The sequence below is a fragment of the Zonotrichia albicollis genome, chromosome 11 (assembly GCF_047830755.1).
Source record: "Zonotrichia albicollis isolate bZonAlb1 chromosome 11, bZonAlb1.hap1, whole genome shotgun sequence".
Lineage (NCBI taxonomy): Eukaryota > Metazoa > Chordata > Aves > Passeriformes > Passerellidae > Zonotrichia > Zonotrichia albicollis.
Window position 1 is genome coordinate 22,835,163 of NC_133829.1, and position 20,356 is coordinate 22,855,518.

At 49.5% G+C, this 20,356-nt stretch overlaps 1 protein-coding gene across 1 annotated transcript; it reads right to left on the reverse strand.

Moving 5' to 3' along the window:
* Positions 1–13,619: 13,619 nt before the first annotated feature.
* LOC141730623 (olfactory receptor 14J1-like) lies at positions 13,620–14,390 on the reverse strand. Its single transcript, XM_074549770.1, has one exon. It carries the CDS (start codon positions 14,388–14,390, stop codon positions 13,620–13,622), a length of 771 nt encoding a protein of 256 aa, XP_074405871.1.
* Between the last annotated feature and the right edge of the window lie 5,966 nt (positions 14,391–20,356).

Consider the following 20,356-nt stretch of genomic DNA (forward strand, 5'->3'; position numbering starts at 1 on the left):
TTCCAGATTCCTTGAGGCCCCATCATGTCACAGTGGTCCCTTGGTTACACAGGATCCTGCAGTATCACAATGTCCCCTTGGTTCCATGAGGCCCCGCAGTGTCAGAATGGCCCCTTGGTTCTGATGGGCTTTGGAGTCCCTCAATGCTTTCCTTGGTTTTGCAGTGTCAAAATAGTGAAACCCCTTGGTTACACAAGGCCCTGCAGTGTCACAATGGCCTCTGTGGTTCCACGAGGACCCAGAGTGTCATGGGGCACTCCCTGGGTCCATTTGGCCTCACAGCACAACAGTGGACCCCTGGTTCTGTGGGGCTGCAGGGTTTCACCATGGTCCTCTCAGTTCCACGAGGCCCTGCAGTGTCACAATGGCCCAAGAGTGTCCCAATTATCACAGAATGACAGAATCAAATAGGCTGGAAAAGACCTTTGCGATCATCAAGCCCAACCAATGCCCTAATACTGCCTTGTCACCCAGACCATGCCACTAAGTGCCACTGGAGAGGGACAGTGACTCAGACACCTCCCCCCTGGCCAGCCCATTCCAATGCCCACTCACCCTTTCTGTGAAGAACTTTTTCCTATTGTCCGGCCTGAACCTCCCCTGGTGCAGCTTAAGGCTGTGTCTTCTTGTCCTGCCCTCCAGCAGATCCACACTCACATCCAGCTTGGTGCCATCTGCAATTTGTGAATGGTGGACTCGATCCCTCACCCAGATCATCAGTGAGGATATGAAACAGGACTGGGCCCAGCACAGACCCCTGGGGGACACCACCAGTGCCTGGACACCAGCTGGGTGCAGCACCATCCCCACCACTCTCTGGGCCCAGCCTCCAGCCAGCTCTTAAATCTCCCAGTGAGGAGGGAACCTGCCCAAGCCGTGGGCTGCAGCTTTTCCAGGGAATGCTGACAGAGACAGTGTCAAAGGCTCTGCTGAAGTCCAGGTACACAACATCCACAGCCTTTCCTGCATCCACAGGTGGGCCACCTGGTCATAAAAGGACACCAGGTTGGTCAGGCAGGACCTGCCACCCCTAAATCCACGCTGGCTGGCTCTGATCCCTCAGCCATCCTGTGGGTGCCCTGGGATGGCACTCAAGGTGATCTGTTCCAAACCTTGCCAGGCAGCCAGGTCAGGCTGACAGGCCTGGAGTTCCCCAGCTCCTCCTTCCAGTCCTTCTTGGGGATGGGCTCACATTGGCACCTCCAGTCCTCTGGGACCTCCCTGCTGAGCCAGCGCTGATGGTAAATGATGGAAAGCAGCTTGGGAGCTCATCCACCAGCTGCCTTATCCCCCTAGGATGGATCCCATCTGCTCCCAGAGACACCTGTGAGCATCTGAGTGGCTCAGCAGGTCACCAACTGCTTCCTCCTGGATTCCAGGGGTCTGTTCTGCTCCCTGTGCGCATCCACCAGCTGAGGAGAGCACTTGTCCTGAGGACAGCCTGCCCTAATATTGAAAATTGAGAGAAACAAGGTGTTAAGTAGTGTAGCCTTTTCCTTTTGTTACTATGTTCTCCACTGCATCCAATAAAGATGCAGTGTTCGCCTTATCCCATGTTTTGTTATTAGTGTATTTATAGGAACATTTCCTATTATTTTTCACAGAAGTGGCCAGGTTAAGTTCTAATTGGGCTTTCACATCTCAGCTTTTCATTCCGCATGACCTAACAACGTCTTTAAACACTTCCTACCTTGCCTGACCTTCTGTCCAATGTTGATGCACCCACTTTTTTATCATGAGTTCCCACAAAAGCTCCATGGGCCACCAGTGCAGTCATTTTCCTCACTTGCCCATCTTTTGCCACACTGGGACAGGCTGCTCCTTCCCCCTTAAGATTACTTTCTTTAAGTATGTCCAGACTTTCAGGACCACTTTGTTTTTAAGAGCTGTTTCACTTTAAAAAATCAGTACCTGATTTGGTACTCCCCAAATGAGCATCTTAAATAGGCCAAAGTGTGCCCTTCCTAATTCCAGTGTAGAAGCTTTGTTGCTGCCTCTCCTTCTTTCACAGAAGATTGAAAACTTGATTATTTCATGGTCACTGTGCCCCAGGCAGCCTCCAAGCCCCACATCTGCCACCAGCCCTTCTCTGTGTGTGAACAGCAGCAAACAGAGCTTTCCTTGGTGTGGAAGTGTTACCAAAAATTCCTAAATCAGAAAACTCCTTAATCTCAATGTAGCATTAAGAAGGCATAGTTTTTATTTAGCTGGATGCACTGGGGAGAGCTTCTCCCAAAGCCGTGCATGCTGAACACAGGAAAGTTTCTGTTTATTTTCTGTATTTTGCCACACATTCAGTGATTGTCCTGGACTAAACAGATATATGATAATCATTTCCCCAAAATCATTACCGTATTTCCCCTCCCCTTTTGCATGCATTCTTCTATTTTTGGGGTCTCTCTGGTGGTTCCTGGTGCTTGTGGACCCCAATGTTCCAGTGGGCCTGGCTGAGCTGGCAGGACACTGAGGCTGCTGAACTTCCAGTTCCCCTTCTCACACAATGGGCACTGTGTGGTTTCCATAGGCCTGGGGTTTTGGAGAACAAGCTCCAGGTGTGAGCTCAGCTGGTGGAGACAATTTCTCATCTGGTAACATGAGGTGACAGTGTGGGCTATGACATCACAGAGTGGGTTATGTGAGGTCATAAAGCAGCTATGTCATCATAGACTGCCTCTGTGACATCACCGAGCCAGCTGTGACATCACAGGGCAGAAGTCTGACATCACAGAGCAGATGATGACATCACAGATTGGTTGTGACATCAGAGACTGGCTGTGTGACATTGGAGAATGGGCTCTGATATCACAGAGGGGCTGTGTGACATCCCAGCAGGGCTGTGTCAGGTCACTGGGTTGGTCACTCTGCCCCAGCTCCCCCTCACAGTTTCTCCCAACAAGTCCAATGCTGTTCATGCCCAGCAGGGTCCCTGTCCTCCGGGATCCCCCCGGCCCACCTGGAGCCACAGCCTCCACCAAAGGATGTTCCACAGGATCCACCCCAGAGCCTGACAGGGGACAAGGGGCCAGGGCTGTGTGACCAGGACATCAAGGACGGGGATTATCCAGGTCACTGTGGCCTGGGTTGGGTTGCCCAGGGCAGGAAAGATGTCTGGCAGCTGGAGCAGGGTCTGGGAAGGGCCTCCAAAGTGGGGCTGGAGCCCCTGGGCTGTGAGCAGAGGCTGAGGGGGCTGGGCTGGTCCAGCCCGGAGCAGGGAAGGCTGAGGGGCTCCTCATCCCAGCCTGGCAGTGCCAGCAAGGAGGGGATGGAGAACACAGAGCCAGGCTCTGCACAGGGGGCTGGGGGGAGACAAAAGCCAATGGGTGGAAGGGGAAAGAGAGGAGATCAGCCAGGACAGGAGGAGATGAAATGAGTCAGGCTGCTTTCAGCATTTCCTCAACACCAAGAGCAGCCTGACCTTCCTTCTCCATCCAACACTGATAGATTTGCAAATCAGGAATTGTTTGAGCTGTTCTGTCCTCAGTCCAGGACAAGAATCCTGATACAAGAACTTAATTGTGTTTATATCTATCACAGAACCACATTAGTCAAAAATTAATTTTAGTATGCTAATCAGTTGTGAACAGTGGACTCATCAGACATGCTGGGACATTGCACATAGCTCAGGGAAGAGTTTGTAATTGTGTGATTGTTATTTTAATGGTGTAACTTTTATTAAGTTATATCGTGTTCAACTGTGGTCTGTTGGCTAGTTCTAGTGTGGGCTGGAGGGAGCTCAGATTTGCACAAGGCTGCTCTGAGTGCCAGGCTTTGGATGGGGGAAATGGTGCGGTGGGGGTAGGGAAAGATCTGATTGATTGTCAGCCATAGAGGGTCTTGATTTCATATCTATTCAAACTGCATGAGGAGGTACTTGGATTCAGTGTCAATTGGAGATTGCACATATCAATAAATTACAGGGAAAAAAAAACTAAACAGGATCTAAAAGATGTCTTCTCGCTGTTTTTCAAATATCATGTATTCACTTTGAATACACTACTGAGATCTGCCCAACCACAAATGATTTGAAAATTAAATCAAATTATTCCCAGAAGCTTTGGTTGTTAAGGTGTTCTGGATGTTAATGAGCCCTGGGACACTGAATTCCTGCACTGAAGAGCTGAAGGCTGAACAAGCCTCTGGAGCAGGAAAATTCAGCAGCAGCCTCCAAGGTGTTGAGGATCTCAGCAGCCCCCACTGAGGCCATCCCTGCCCAGAGACCGTGGGGGAATGGGCAGACAAGGAGAGCGTCCCTGGGGCTGGGGCAGCACAACTCAGAGGCACCAGCGGCTCCAGCTGGGAAATGGAGTGTGGAATGTGGCTGGGAAAGCCCTGCCTGGGCTGGGCCAAGCAGGACAGACAAGCCCTGACTCCCATACCCCAAACACCTCTCCCAAGGAGACATTTAAAATTAATTACAATTTTTTGTATTTACTGAGTTTGACTCACTGGAGAAACACCAACAAGAGATTCTCAGGAGCTTAAAACAACCAAACAGCCTTTACTGGGAGCTTTAGAAAATCCGAGAAACTTTGGCAAAAGGTTTATTATGACACTGTAGTGGTTTTGGTTTGTTAATTCAAGATTTTTCTAATATTGAGATTTCTTAATTAACGTATTGATGAGTGTGGTGGGTTTTATTGTCAATTAGTAATTTATGTATTTATTTTGTTGTTAGATAGGAGTGTGGGAAAGTAGGCTTAAAATATTTAAGAGTAGAAAGAAAATTTTATTAAAAGTAACTAAAAGGATAAAGGTAGTAAGAATTAAAATAAACTCTTTAGAACACCTTCTTTTTACAACGTTATTTTTACTGGCAATGTAAAGAAACCTAAAATTTCTTGTTATTTACTATTTTTAAAATAGTCTTGTTTTTGTTTACTTTGGGAGAGAAGTTTTTCTTTTTAAGGTTATGGAGATTCTTTTACAAGAGGAAAAAATAGTAGTGTTGTGGTTATTAACTTTGTCACGGATAACAGTGGTCTGGGGGACTGTCATGGTTTGAGCCTGGCACAGAGCCAGTGCCCCCCATGAAAATGCCTTCACCCTGGTGTCTGCTGTGAGATGTGACCAGGAATAAGCAAAACAGGCTCCAACTTAAACATAAAAAACACTTTATTACCTAAACTACAGGGAAATAGGGAAAGACTATAAGGAAAAGAAAAAAAAAGAAATTGAAAACCTTACAAAAAAACTTTCCTCCTCCCCACTCCCCGACCCCCCCAATCCGACACATTCCCCCAAATCAACTGCCCAGCCTTGGCCCCACACCCCAGCACACTCAAACTGCAGCTCATGAAGAGGAAAGGAGCCCTTCCCGTTCCACAGGCCTCCCCCGGAAACACACCGAAACCCCGCGTGCCTCCCCGTCACTTCGGCACCGCCCGGAAAAAGTCCTTTTGCCGCTTGTGACATCTTCCTTCCATGCCCAGTGCTCTCACCACTGACAGCATGGACCAGAGCTGCTTTTAGGGTTGTCTTTCAAGGATGCCTTGTCTCACTCCAAAAAGGCACAGTCTCTGCTTTGGGACATCTGTCCCCCCCATATTTTTCCAACCCCCTGGGGCCGGGGGGTCCTCACGAATGAACCCTCCTGGTTTTGAGGCACTGCCTCCCCCTAAATGCAGTCTGTGTCACAGGAACAACTGAGTCCATGGCCACAAGAAAAGTCCAGCCAAAAGGCCACTCCAAATCATCTCTCCCCATCCAATCATCTCCACGTTCTTCGGGCCAGGTCCTTGTCTCATCTCATCTCTTATCTCCCTTCTTATTCAGCTTCGAGGAGGATTAGCATTTTTGCAAGGCCCCAATCATGAAAGAAAGGGTTAAAAGTTTTCAGTCTTTGTCTATCTCAGAACGATAATACTCCCACACGTGCTGCTGCTGCTGCGGCCGGCCGGGCTGCGCCCTTCCCCCCCTTTCTCCTCCTGGGCCGGCTGCTATCACCGCCGACTCTCCCTCTCTCTCCCTCCTGGGGGGGGGGAATGGCTGCCCGATGCTTCTTGGGGCTCCGCCACTGCCACCCTTCCATCCTTGAGAACTTTCTCACCCCCATCTCCGTCCAGGCCCCGGGCCTACCGCATGGCTGCCCCTCCCCCGCCCAGCAGCAAGGCTGGACGGGGGAAGAGATCTGACCTCTTTACAGCGACGTCCCAAGAGAGCGTTCCAAGGGCAGTGCCCTGCTTTTTAACCCCTGTGTATTCTCGGAGGTGTGTCCAAACCCCACCGGCCACACCGGGTGCCAGTCTCAAACCCAAAACCTTCATTGGCTTGACCACAGCCCCCCAGAACTCCCACTCCCTCCCGGTCAAACCACCACAGGGACTTTGTTATTGTTGTGATAAATAGGTATGATTCGTGCTGATAAAAATTGAAACAGTAATCAATATTGATACAGTAATTAATATTTGGGAATAACAAAACAGTTAAAAGTAGTAATGCCAAAGAAGAGGGGGAGAGGAGGGGCCCCACCACCCCCCCCTCCCAGCAGATGTTCACAAGGACAGGAGGAAAGAAGCTGAAGATACAGTTGCTAAAAATGAGCAGAAAGGAAGCAAAATCTGGTTGGGTCCCAGAAAATGCTAATTATAAGGGATTTATCGCCTTGATATGTAGATGCAGTGATACGTTAGTCTTGGCTTACATTGTACTGGCTTGGTGCACATGTGTAACCCAAAGGTGAATTAAAGGACAACGAAGAAGACTACGGGGCCTTCATCAGTGACAACCCCCAAAGACTTGTGCGACCACCAAACCGAGTGGTGGCGCATGCGTGGTAAAGGTGGTAATGAAGCCGGAGATAGAGATATGACGAACCAAAAATAGGAGGAGATGGCATTGACACATGGCATATAAGGGGTGATTTTCACTTGGCAAGCTTGTACGTGAAGTGGCAAGGGTCCCAAAACCCTGCCCTCTGTACTCCGTGGGTATCTTTTGCTTATGCGCTATTATTGGAACCAAATTACCCCTTATTTGAATCAAATTATATTGTATCCAATTTCATATTTTTTTTACTTTAACTATTCAATTAAAATTGCTACTACTGTTAATATTGTTTGGCTTTTTTTACGATGGGATAATTGGGCAAGCAAAACATTGTGAAGTTGTTTTTATTGCCAGAAGCTTTTTTACAGCTTGTTGATGGGCCATGTTGACTTATGGGGTATTGTTTTAAAGATTAATTCTTTAAAGGTAAAAATCTTTTTTATATAATTTTATTTTTTTTTATCTCGGGGGATAGAGATCTTCACTTGGCGGTACTGGATTACATTTTAATTTCTGTATGAACTTTCGATGAAATTACAGTTATTTTAACATTTGTTTATTTCAGTATGGAGGTTTTTGTATTATATTAATTTCAATTTTTTATATCTTAATAGTTTTATGTGTTATAATGAAAAAGAATTTTTTCTTTATAGTTTATAAGAGAATTTTAGTTTTAAGATTAAGGTATTTTTTCTTCGTTTTTTTTTTGGGAGTTCATTTCTCCTTTATTGGCTTTCATGATTTTATGTTGCTTTTTGAAATGCTTGTATATTGTTTTCCTTTTACTTGAGAGAGGACTGAAGTATAGAAAGGGTTAACACCTGACCTGCCAGTAACTTCTGGTGGAAATTGTGGTTGGGTTGTGTTAGAATTGGTTTTATTGATAGTTTTGGGTTTTTTTAATGTTTAATTTTAGTTGTAGGGCTATTTTTTACAGGTTGTAGGGGTTTGTGTTTTAGTTGTTTTGGTGGGAGGGGACTTGGTGGTAAGATTTTAATAGCTGTGCCTGGCTTTGTTCTGGTTGGGGTTTTGTAGTCTCTTTTGTTTTCCTGTTTGGTAGTTGTTGGAGTTTGGTTTGGTTAGAATGGAGCTGATGGGGAGGGGGGCAGCCTGGGGAGGAGGAAAGGGGCTCAGCCCATGGCAGGGTTGCTTGGTTTGGTTTGGTTTGGTTTGGTTTGGTTGAAATGGAGGCTGGGGCTCGCTGCTTCTTTGTTGACTGGAAAAGAAAGAGGAGGTTCCAGGGCTTTTTCATCTTTAACATATGTGTTTCACAGAGGCATGTTCAGTATCTTAGTGGTTTAACAGATTGTCAGTTACACAAAAAGTTTTGTATTACTTTTGAAAATTCTTCTCATGTCAAACGATGACAGATTCAGTCAACAAAAAACACTTCTCAAAGTGTTGACTTGGCCCATTCAACCTCACAAACTCTAGTCTGTTCAATTTTAAGTTAATCAAAATTTGCAGGAGCACAGAAACTGAAGAAAACGACATAGAAAGCAAGAAAGACAAAAAAGATACAGAGAAGCACACACAGCTACCAACTCCTGGATTCCAGCAGTGTTTAGATGGAAATTCCAAGAGGAGGCAGGGTCAAGATGTGTGCTTGCCTTGTGGTAAGCCTCACATTCCCCTTGGTCTTCCTGGGCCCTTCCCCCAGGTGGGACTTGGGCTCATTTGGTGCCTCAGGAGCTGGGCTGGGGCTGCAGAGGAGTCTGTGGGGCCGGGGGCAGGGGGACCCGGGGGGAAAGGGGACCTCGCTGTGCACGAGCAGGGTTGGACTGCTCTGGGGGGAGCTGTGAGGGGGGCTGGGGCAGAGTGACCTCCCCAGTGACCTCACACAGACCCTGTGATGTCACACAGCCCCTGTGATATCACAGAGCATCCTGTGATGTCACACAGCCTCCTGTGATTTCACACAGCCTTCTTGTGATGTCACAGAGCCAACTCTGAGATGCCACCCTCTGATGTGATACAGCTGCTTTGTGATGTCACAGAAGTCTCTGTGATGTCACAAAGTCACCTTATGATTTCACAATCTGTACTGTGATTTCACCGCCTGCTCTATGATGTTACTCAGTCACCCGGTGATGTCACAGCCCACTCTCTGATGCCCCAGCTCCATACTCTATGATGGCAGAATTTGCTCTATGGCCTCGTATCCTACTCTATGACATCACAGGCAGCTCTGTGCTGTCACAATCCCCTCAGTGATGTCACAAACCCTGTCTGTGATGTGATATTGCTACTCTGTAATGTCACAGCACACACTCTGACCTCACAGCCCCCTCTGTGATGTCATACAGGCATTCCATGATCTCACAGCCCACTCTGTGCTGTCACACAGCCCCTTACTGGCATCCCAGCTGCTCTGTGCCTCTATGACACAGCCACAGAGGTGCTGCTGTGACACAGCCCCCTCTGGGACATCCCACAGCCCCTGCCAGTGCTGAGCCCCTGTGAGCTCTGTCTGTGCCCTGCTGGTGTCCCTGAGGGGCCCTGGCAGTGCCCCAGCCCTGCTGGGCTGTGCACAGGAGCTGCTCCTGGCCAGAGCTGTCTCTCTGCAGCGATGCCCTTGGCAGGAGCTGCCTCTGGGCCAGGAGCCCGGCCCAGCTCAGCAGCACAGACACAGCACAGGGACTTTAATGAGCCTCTGGGGCTTTGGTGCTCTTTGCATCAGACTCAGTCCCATAGAGTGTGCCAAAAAATTCTCAGGGACTCAAAAGGGAGTGAAACTTAAGTTTCTCATACTTTAAATAGATCCATCTGAGGGACAGGCCTGGGAAAGTGTCCCCAGGTTCCAGGTAAAGCAAAACACTGGTGGCAGGGATGACAGATGGGGACAAGCAAGGGAAAGGTGTCTCTGGTGCTGAGCAAAGCTGCGCCTCTGTCCCAGCCCAGCAGTGGCTGCCAGTCCCGGGCACAGCACAGGCAAAGCTCCACAGCCACTTCTGCAGCCCCCAGCCCAGCTCCTGAGTGTTATGTTTGCCCAATTATCCCATCAAAAAAAAACCAAACAATATTTAAGGTAGCAACAATTTTAATTGAATAGTTTAGAAAATATATTAATAAGGGATAATTTGGTCCAAATAATAGCGCATAAGCAAAAACAACCGCGGGGTACGGAGGGCAGGGCTCTTGACCCTTGCCACTTCACGTACAAGATTGCCAAGTAAAAGTCACCCCTTATATGCCATGTGTCAATGCCATCTCCTCCTATTTTCGGTTCGTCACTTTTCTGTCTCCGCCTTCATTACCACCTTTACCACGCATGCGCCACCACTCGGTTTGGTGGTCGCACAAGTCTTTGGGGGTCGTCACTGATGAAGGCCCTGTAGTCTTCTTCATTGTCCTTTAATTCACCTTTGGGTTACACATGCGCACCAAGCCAGTACAATGTAAGCCAAGGCTAACGTATCACTGCATCTACATATCAAAGCAATAAGTCCCCTATAATTAGCATTTTCTTGGACCCAACCAGGTTCTTGGTCATTTTTAGCAACTGTATCTTCAGCTTCTTTCCTGTGGTCCTTGAGAACATCTGCTGGGAAGGGGGGGTGGGTGGAGCCCCTCCTTTCCCTCTCTTCTTTGGCATTACAACTTTTAACTAATAACTGTTTTATTATTCTCAAATATTAATTACTGTATCAATATTGATTACTGTTTCATTTTTTATCAGCATGAATCATACCTATTTACCACAGCATCAACCTGCAGCCCCTGCCAGCGTCCCCAGGGAGGCCGAGGGAGAACCAGAGTGCAGCCCCTGCTGGGAAAGTTTCTCCTGTGTGGGGCCTCCAGAGGCGCTGCCCGAGCCCAGGGCACAAAGGCCTGGGTGCCTGTGGCCCTGCCAACCCTGCCCAGCCCTTGGCCATCTGTCCTGCAGGCTGTGCCCCCTGTGCGTGCTGCTCCTCTGCCCTGGCCGGCTGCACTCGCCCATCTCGCTGTGCCCCAGCATTTCTCACCCAGCGTTTCTGTGCCCTCCCTGGGCTCCCTGCACCCAGCGCTGCCGGCTCCTGGCACACAGAGCCCGGCCATGGCCCAGCCTCACGCTGCCGCATCTCCAGCACCAACATTATGCCCTGCGAGGGACTTTGCTTTCTCCTCAGCTCCAGGCCGAACCTTCCAAGGTGCACTTTGGGGAGGTTTCCTGCAATTCCCACTGCCAAGGAAAGCTCTGTCTCCTGCTGGTCACAAACAGAGAAGGGCTGGAGGGAGATGTGGTGGTCAGAGGCTGTTTGGGGCACAGCGACCATTGTAGCCATATTTTCTGAAAACTCCCTTTGCTAGGATTTTTCTCCTGAGAAGCTGAGGCCTCAGGAACAAAATATATACAATAATTATCTGCTGCTCTGGAATGCAACAGGTGGATCTGTGATTGGCCTCATGTCGTTGTTTCTAATTAATGGCCAATCACATGCCAGCTGTGTCTCTCTCCGGTAAGACACAGGATTTTGTTATCATTCCCTTCTTTCTCCTTTGCTTGCAAGCCTTCTGATGAAATCCTTTCTTCTATTCTTTTTGTATAGTTTTAATATAATATCTATCATAAAATAATAAATTAGTCTTCTGAAACATGGAGTCGGATCCTTTTCTCTTCCTTCTTCTGGGACCCCTGTGAACACCACTACAGACCATGAAATTATTAAGTTTTAAAATATTCTCTAAAAGAACGAGGGGCATCCACTAAACATCTACAAATGGCTGGATGGCCAGTTGAGTGGCAGTGAATGCTACACCAGAGAGTGGTGGTAAACACTGCTGCATCCAGCTGGCAGCCAGTCACCTGTGGTGTCCCTCAGGGGTCTCTGCTGGAGCCAGTTCTGTTCAATATTGTTACTGACAACATGGATGAGAGTGTTGAGACTTTCAGTAGTAAATCTGCAGACAAAACTAAGCTGGGAGCGTGTGTCCATCTGCTGGAAGGTAGGAGGGCTCTGCAGAGAGACCAGGAACAGTTGGATGGATGGGCAGAGTCCAATAAGATGAAGTTTATTAAGTCAAAGTGCTGGGTCCTGCCCTTTGGCCACAGAAACCCCTGCAGTGCTACAGGCTGGGGACAGAGTGGCTGGACAGCAGCCAGGCAGAAAGGGACCTGGGGGCACTGACGGACAGCAGGCTGGACATGAGCCAGCAGTGTGCCCAGGTGGGCAAGAAGGCCAATGGTTCCTGGCCTGGATCAAGAATGGTTTCGCCAGCAGGAGCAGGGCAGTGATTCTTGCCCTGCACTCGGCACTGGTGAGGCCATGCCTTGACTGCTGTGTCCAGTTCTGGGCCCCCAATTTACAAAGGACATGGAGGGGTTGGAGCGTGTCCAGAGAAGAGCAACCAGACTGATGAAGGGCCCGGAACACAAGTCCTGTGAGGAGAGGCTGAGGGAGCTGGGGTTGTTTATCCTGGAGAAGAGGAGGCTCAGGAAGACAAGACGGTGCCAGGGCACAGGTTGGACTTGATGATCTCCAAGGTCTTTTCCAACCTTGCTGATTCTGTGACTCTCTGGAACCACCCTTGGAACAGTTGCAGGAGAAGCCCTGGGCCTCCTCTTCAGAAGCTCCAGCAGCCCAGGTCCCTCAGCTTCTCCTGCCAGCCCCAAAGCCCATCCTGTCAGCCCCGCAGAGCCTCTGCAGCTCCTCCTCACTGCCCAGAAAAGGGAGCCCTAGAGCCAGACACAGCAGCCCAGATTTGCCTCCCTGGCCTGGGGTGCCTCTGGCAAGGGAGCAGCACCAGGTTCTGCAGGAGCCTGCAGGCAATTCCTGCAGCATTTGTAGGATGATCCTGCTCCCCAAGGGACGTTCCCATGGTGCCAAGTCAGGAACTGCAATGGGGAGTGGGGCCCGAAAGGAAAGGGCCAACAGGGATGAGCAGTTTGCTGGGGGGAAGAAAGGGATGGGCAATGGGAAGATATCTGGAACAGGAAAGAAAGCAAGGGAAAAAGCCAAGGAAATGCTTGGGGGAGTTTGGGGGTGGCTGCCAGGCAGCCCTGGCTCTGAGCAACAGCGTCTGCAGTGGGACAGGAAACTCCCAGCTCATGGGAACAAACTTTCTGGCTGACTACAGAGGCCACGACAAAGCTTAGTGGTGTCCTTGGTGTCCCCCAGCCCTTGCTGGCCCCAGGGGCTGATGGCATTTGTGCTCCCTCAGGTTCATGTCCCCACACCAACAGCATGGGGGTGCTCCCCCTGCTGTGTGCAATGAAAACAGGGGCTGCTGAGCCAGTGCTGCCGTGTCTGTGCCTGCAAGGATGGGGCACCTGTGTGAGCTGGGGGAGAGGCCAGGGCTGCAGAGGGGGGATGTTGTTGGCAGCTCCATGAGGACGCTCTGGGACGCTGCCCTGGGCTGTCCAGCACACTGGGGATGGATCAGCCCCTGCTCTGCTGCTCCTTCCCAGCTGCCACAGGACCCTTGTAGAGCCCCAGCATTGCTGTTTGCCCTCAGCCTGCCCCCGGCCAGCCTGGGGCTGCTCACAGGGGTTTTCTGTGCCGGGCATTGGCCTGGGCGTGTTCTTGAGAGAGCCTGGGCAAGGAGCCTGGAGCCCCCAGGCCCTGGCCTGAGGCGCCAGCACTGCCCCAGCAGTGCCCATGGCCTGTCCCTGCTGCAGCCCTGACACTGCCACCCCCAGGGCTGTGCCCGGCATCAAGAGCACTCAGGCCCTGCAGCAACACCAGGGCCACCAGGGCAGCAGGGCAGGGCCATGGAAGCAACATTGGCAACACCAAGTTGGCACAAACAATGACATCACTTTGTAGAAAATATTTAATATATGAAACAAAGATAAAGAGTCTCCAAAATGAAACTAACAAGAAGTATTGAAGGTTACTGTTATTACAAGTGATTTTCAGAAACTGGCTAGCAGTTTAATGCTTCTGAAACCATCCAGTCATCAGTCTCCCCACTGCAGCCTTGAGCTCCTGGTTCCTCAGGCTGTAGATGAGAGGGTTCAGGGCTGGAGGCACCACCGAGTACAGAACTGACAGGGCCAGATCCAGGGATGGGGAGGAGATGGAGGGGGGCTTCAGGTAGGCAAATAAGCCAGTGCTGAGGAACAGGAAGACCACGGCCAGGTGAGGGAGGCAGGTGGAAAAGGCTTTGTGCCGTCCCTGCTCAGAGGGGATCCTCAGCACAGCCCTGAAGATCTGCACATAGGAGAAAACAATGAACACAAAACAACCAAAAGCTAAACAGGTAACAAAAAATGAAATCCAAAATTTTCTGAAAGTGGAGTGTGAGCTGGAGAGCTTGAGGATCTGGGGCACCTCACAGAAGAACTGGCCAAGGACATTGCCATGGCACAGGGGCAGGGAAAATGTATTGGCTGTGTGCAGCAGAGCAGTGAGAAAGGCACTGGCCCAGGCAGCTGCTGCCATGTGGGCACAAGCTCTGCTGCCCAGGAGGGTCCCGTAGTGCAGGGGTTTGCAGATGGACACGTAGCGGTCATAGCACATGATGGTTAGGAGGGCAAATTCTGTTGTGATAAAGAAGAGAAAGAAGAAAACCTGTGCAGCACATCCTGAGTAGGAGATCTTCCTTGTGTCCCAGAGGGAATTGTGCATGGCTTTGGGGACAGTGGTGTAGATGGAGCCCAGGTCGCTGAGGGCCAGGTTGAGCAGGAAGAAGAACATGGGCATGTGCAGGTGGTGGCCGCAGGCTACGGCGCTGATGATGAGGCCGTTGCCCAGGAGGGCAGCCAGGGAGATGCCCAGCAAGAGGCAGAAGTGCAGGAGCTGCAGCTGCCGCGTGTCTGCCAATGCCAGCAGGAGGAAGTGCGTGATGGAGCTGCTGTTGGACATTTGCTGTCTCTGGACATTGGAACCTTTTGAAGAAGGCATGACAGTGATAATTGAGGGGAGATTTCTCTCCAAAAGGTCAAAGCCCTTTCTCATAAACCCATTCCTGACACTAAATACCTCCCCCTCTCTATGTCTAGGATATCTTCCTTCACCTTTTTTGCTGGAGTCCTGATTGCTGCTGGCCAATGTTGTGTGAGGAGCTGGACCTTGGCCTGCAGGATACCTGGGAGTTAGCCATGACCCCCAGTCAGTGCAGAGGAACAGTGAGGGTAGGGTCCAGTCTTTGTTTTGGGACTTGGATAAAGAATGTTCTCCAAAGGCAGAGGAGTTTTCTGCATGAAGGGATGAGGATTGCAGGAGGCAGAATGAGAGATTCTGCTGCACTGTGGAAGAACAGAGACTACAGAGAGGCAGGAGGATTGTCTGAGGCTTAGTGCAGACAGAGGGGAGCTGCTCTGTCCGTCTCTCCTGTTCCAGCTGCCCTGCACTTGCACCTTTCTGAAATCCACTCCTGTGTTGCCCTGGACAGGCAGGAGACACTGCTGAGAGCAGAGGGATCCCTGGCACACAAAGTGGCTCCTGCCTTTCCCAGAGTCAGGAGAGTGGGCTCATTGCCAGCCTCCCAGGCTGCCCTGCCCAGAGCTGCCCGGGCACAGGGAGCTGGGACACCCCATTGCTGTGCTCAGCCTGCACAGGAGGAGCTCAAGGGCTGGGCCTGGCCCTGCAGCTGGAACTGCCATTGCAGAGAGCCCCTCAGCAATGCCAGCAGCACCTGGGCAAGGCAAGGAGAGAGAGAGAGCCGGGCCTGAGGAAAAGCCTTTCCCTGGCCAGCTGCCCGGCCCCTGCAAGGCAGCAGCAAGGCAGGACAGTGGCCCTCAGGCCCTGGTCAGCAGGGAATGGGCACATGGCTGCAGAGATGCCCTTCATCTCTGGGGCTGCTCTGTCAGCCCAGGAGGGACTGAGGGCCCCGAGCCCCCGGGCTGAGGGCTGTGCTGGCTGCGAGGGGACACAAGAGCTGTGCTGCTCAGGGCCGTGTGTGCCCTGCAGGGCAGGCCCGACAGGTGCCACATCTGCCCTGTAGCAGGGCTTCCCTCAGCACTGCCTCCCTCCCTGCCTGCCCACGGCTCTGCTGCTGGAGCTGTCCCAGCCCGAGCTGCTCCTGTGGCCCCGGTCTCCTTCCCTGCCGGAGGTGCCAGAGCCCAGTCCAGTCCCTGGGCCAGCCCTGCCCTGCAGCTGCTGGCCCCTGCAGGGTTGAAAGAACAGCTTCCCCAGCCTGGGCACCATGGAAAGGTGATGCTGCATGGATCTGGAGGCTGGGCAAATGCAGGCACTTGCTGAGGTGCCCAGGAATCCTCAGGGTGATGGTTTAAGTGTCTCAGCCCCTGCTCTACCCTGCAAAAGTGTGCATCTATTGCCACCAAGCTAAGCCAGGGAAAAGTGGGAGCACAGATTCAGGAAAGCAGAGACCCAAGCAGGAAACTCCTGCCCTGAATTTGCTCTTGAAAAGTCCCCTCAGAAATGAGCTGGACATGGGCTGGAGCTCTGAGCAGCCCTGTCTGCAGCCCCAGCTTCACCCCCTGCAGCCGTCCCTGGCAGCAGGAGCCGTCCTGCCCTGTCCCTCTGACGGTGCCCAGGGCAGCCCCGCTCTGCAGCACATCCTCCCGCAAAAAGAAAGAGCAGCAGAGCCATCCTTACAGTCATATCAGTCCTGTCCTAGGTCAGGAGATCCCTCCAGGAGCACAGGGGACATTGCCCTGCACCCACACACTCACCATGCACTGGGCTGTCAAGATGTCTCCCCAAGTGAAGTCTCAGCTCAATGTCTTCCCAATCCTGATTGCCTTCAGCCTGTCTGTGCCTGGCTCCTGTCCCCTTAGTGCCTGCAGGCAGAGCCCTCAGCCCTGCTGGACTGGGAGAGGAGCTGGCCCTGGGAAGAGCTGTTCCTTTAATGCTCAGCAGCACAGACACAGCACAAGGACTTTAATGAGCCTCTTGGGGATCTGGGGTTGTTTACATCAGACTCAGTCCCTGAGAGAGTGTTCAAAAAACTTCTCAAGAACTCAAATTTAAAATTAAACTTTGAAGTTTCTTGAAGTTTTAATGAGTCCCAGAGATGGACACAACTGAGCAAGTGTCCCCAGGTTCCAGGTAGAGCAGAACACTGGAGGCAGTGATGACAGCTGGGGACAAACAAGGCAAAGGTGTCTCTGGTGCTGAGCAAAGCTGGATGTGTTTGAGGAATGCAAAGGGCCAAGGGCTGAGCCCCAGCCCCTGGCCAGGCAGATGCTGTCCCTCCCTCCTTGCTCAGGGCTCTTGCCGGGATGGGCACTGGCATGTGGGGATGCGCAATGCCAAGGGCAGGAGCATGGGGCGGTCCCTGCCAGGCTGCTGAGCAGGGACAAGGAGGCAATGAGGCCCCAGGCCTGCAAGGGTCACTTGTCTCCTGCTCCTGCCTCACGCCCAGGCCCAGCAGCCATGGCCAAAGTGCTGCCCAAGTTGGCTCTGGCAGGGCTGTCTTGCAGCTGCTGCACATGCCTGTGCCCTGTGCAGCCCAGGCTGTGCTACGCTGTCCCTGCCTTGCGCCTGTTATAAATGAGAGGCTTGACTAGGCCAATATTCAAGCAGCAATCAATTTATTACATTATATGGTAAAGTATGAGCAATGCATTTCTGGGTACAGTGGGGGAAGTTTTCCCTCCAACTGCACACTGAGAGTTGAAGGTTACAGCTATTTATAGGGGTACACATAAGCTTTCTCAGCAGTTTCTATTCTAGTTTTTGCTCATCAGCAGTTTCTATTCCCAATTTTTACGTCACAGTTCCATACACTATTGTGATTTAATTTTTCTCAGGATGTATCCCAAAAGGAGTATCCCCAGATTGGTGGTGGTCCAGTTTCCGAAAGAAGGAAGATGAATCCCATCTGGTGGAGTCCAGCTCCCCAGATGTGGTTCCACCTTTTAATTGCAGAGACTATATATCTCATAACAGTGATGTCCAGATTTCCTTCGTAGAAACTATAAATCCTTGAGGTCATGTTCATCTTCCTTTCTCAAACTGCTTTTCTCTGCTTTATTAAGGTGTGAGATAAGCATATTTCCTTTTTATATATTCCAAAGCTATAGTTTCAAGGATACAAGTAATAGTCTAAAATTACACTTCAAAAGGTTATTATTGCAGAACTCTTTAAGGATTAACTACAAGCAAAGACCAATATCCTTAATGCTTTAACTCAAATGCTCCTAAATAAACCAAGATTAATTGCAAACAAAAGATAGGTTCAAAAGCCTTCTTCCATGCCTTACTTTCCTCAGTTATTATTGGAAATGGCAAGTGTCCCATTGTTGGTCTCCATATTGCAATCACAAATACACACATTGCCTGTATGTACCTGACACGAAACAGAGCTTTGTATCTCACAGTCCTACTACTGTTTGTATCTCACAGTTCCCCTACTTGTATAAATTTTCATTTATCTTACTCATTCGTGTCTGGGCTTCAAATCTGGCCAAAACTTTGGAAGCTTTTCCCTTTTAGTCTTCTTTCTTTAATCTTGTTTTTTTTTTGATATCTTAGCTGTTTTCTCAAGTTGGCCAACCTCTCCTGTAGCCAGTTCCAGGTGTGCCACAGCAACCTGCATGCTTTGAATAACTGAGTGGATTAGTCGGATAAAACATTGAATAAGGCAAGGTAGAAACAATAACCCAGCTAATGAACACAATATCATGAACCCTATTTTCTTCCACCAAGTTCCCCCTCCAAGCATCTGATCCCACCATGAGGCAGGAAGGATGGAATCCCATTTTTGTACTGGGACACAAGCCACCCTTTTGATCTCTGCTGCTAAACCTCTGATGGTTTCTGCATAACTGTCAATCTCAATGCAGCATTCTGAATCATTGAATTTTCCCCACACACCCCCTTCTTTGGCCAGCAAATAGTCCAATGCTATTCGATTCTGATACACAAAAGCCCACACCTGAGTGTGTTGCCGGCTTAACAAGTCCAGGGCCTCCGAGGAGTGATACGAGACTGTCTGTAGTCTAATCAATCGGTTCAGTAGGTAAATCGAGGTTGTATATCCCCAGCTTCCATCTTGAGCCCAAGTGGCTGACCCATAATAATCTATTATTCTTTCTGCCGGCCACTCTTCTTCTCCCCATTTTTGGTCCACTCCTGCCCTTGGAAACTCAAGTTTTAATTATCTTTTTTCTCTGTTTATGTTTTCATATAAGGGTGCTCCTAACACATTACTCTTGGACTTTGGTAGTACAAAGAAGGAGGGTTGTATAATCCCTAATGTACAGGATCCTTTCCATCTATGGGCTAGTTGAAGCAAGCCTTTGGTACACAAATGAAATATATCCCATTTGGGGCTTTCTATGGGTCATTTACAGCCTCAGGGTTTTTCCTAGTACATTCTTAGGGTCTCCAGGGATTGGTAAGGTTTAGCTCCAGGACTTTTATGCCAGCACAACTTTATCTGGTTTTTCCATTCACAATTTTTCTCTTTATTTAGGCTCCAGTATCCAGCAGGAGGTGTTGGCTGCCAAGTTCTAGTGTTATTGTTTGAATTTACTGCTAAAGTAGATGTGCAGGGAGTATACCCTACCACTTCAGTATATTTTCTCCCCTTTCTGCTGATGCAAACTGTTCCAATTATTTGGTGATTTAAAATCCATCCTTCAGGCCATTTCAATCTTTTGGAAATTTGAGTATGGTTCAATTTTAGGAATTGCTCTGGAGCTAGACTCTCATCTCTCCATGGCCATTTTTCAGCTGATTTTAATCCACCACAAATCCAACAATTGGATAACTCTAATTCTGTGGCAATTTCTTGCATTAGATCTACAAAAAGGTTCCTATTTGAAGTCAGAAAACCTCAATCAATATACTGTTCTAACTGTTCTAACTGTTTGTGTTGTTGACTTAATTTATTTAGCTTTTCTTGTTCTACTCTTTTCCTTTTTGCTTCTGATTCTTGCTTTTGTAGTTTTTGTGTAATTTGTTTCATTCTACTCTCTGGGTCTCTTCCTTCTCTGTCCTTTGCTAAACAAATGAATTTGGCGTATCGCAGACAAATTCGTTCATCATCATCTTTGAGAAGGTTGATTAACCCAGGCCAATCCTTGGGAGAAACCTTCAGTCCATTTTTTAAATTTTCTGCAACCCAGTATAATTTGCCACCCATAGTGCACATCTTTAATTGGTTATTGTCATAGCACACTTCACTAACATGGGAATGTGCCATGAACATTGATTCCATTTTTCCCCCGATCCAGACAGTGTGATTGCATTTGTCACAGACAGCTGGAGCAATAGGCTCTGATCCTGCAGCTCATGGATTATGTGGAGTTCAGGAGTGAGGCTATTAAGGCCCATTGCCTGGGATGCAATGATCAATACAGTGAAAATAATCCTCAGAGGGTTTAACTCTCTACCTCTCTCAAGGCCCCTTGGGTTGCATCCAAGGGCCGAGATGTAGATCTTATCAGTAGCAGAGTTTATACCTTGGGATTTAGTCACTGATATCTTTTGTTTCATTTTTGCCTTTTGCCACATGAGCCTTCAAGTCTCTATTTATTGTGATTGTGGCCTGATTCTTTTTAATTTAGGCCAATTGGCCCCTAAGTTCGGGGGATGTGTGACTACAATAGGGTTGGTGTATGTGCCTCCCCCTCTTCCAGCGATACTTGGCTTTCTGCCACTCTTTTGCTTTCATTTGTATTCATCAGGTATCCAATTGCCCTTGTCACACTCTGTTTTTTCTAATTTGGCCTTTGGTACTTCCTGCAAATCAGTTC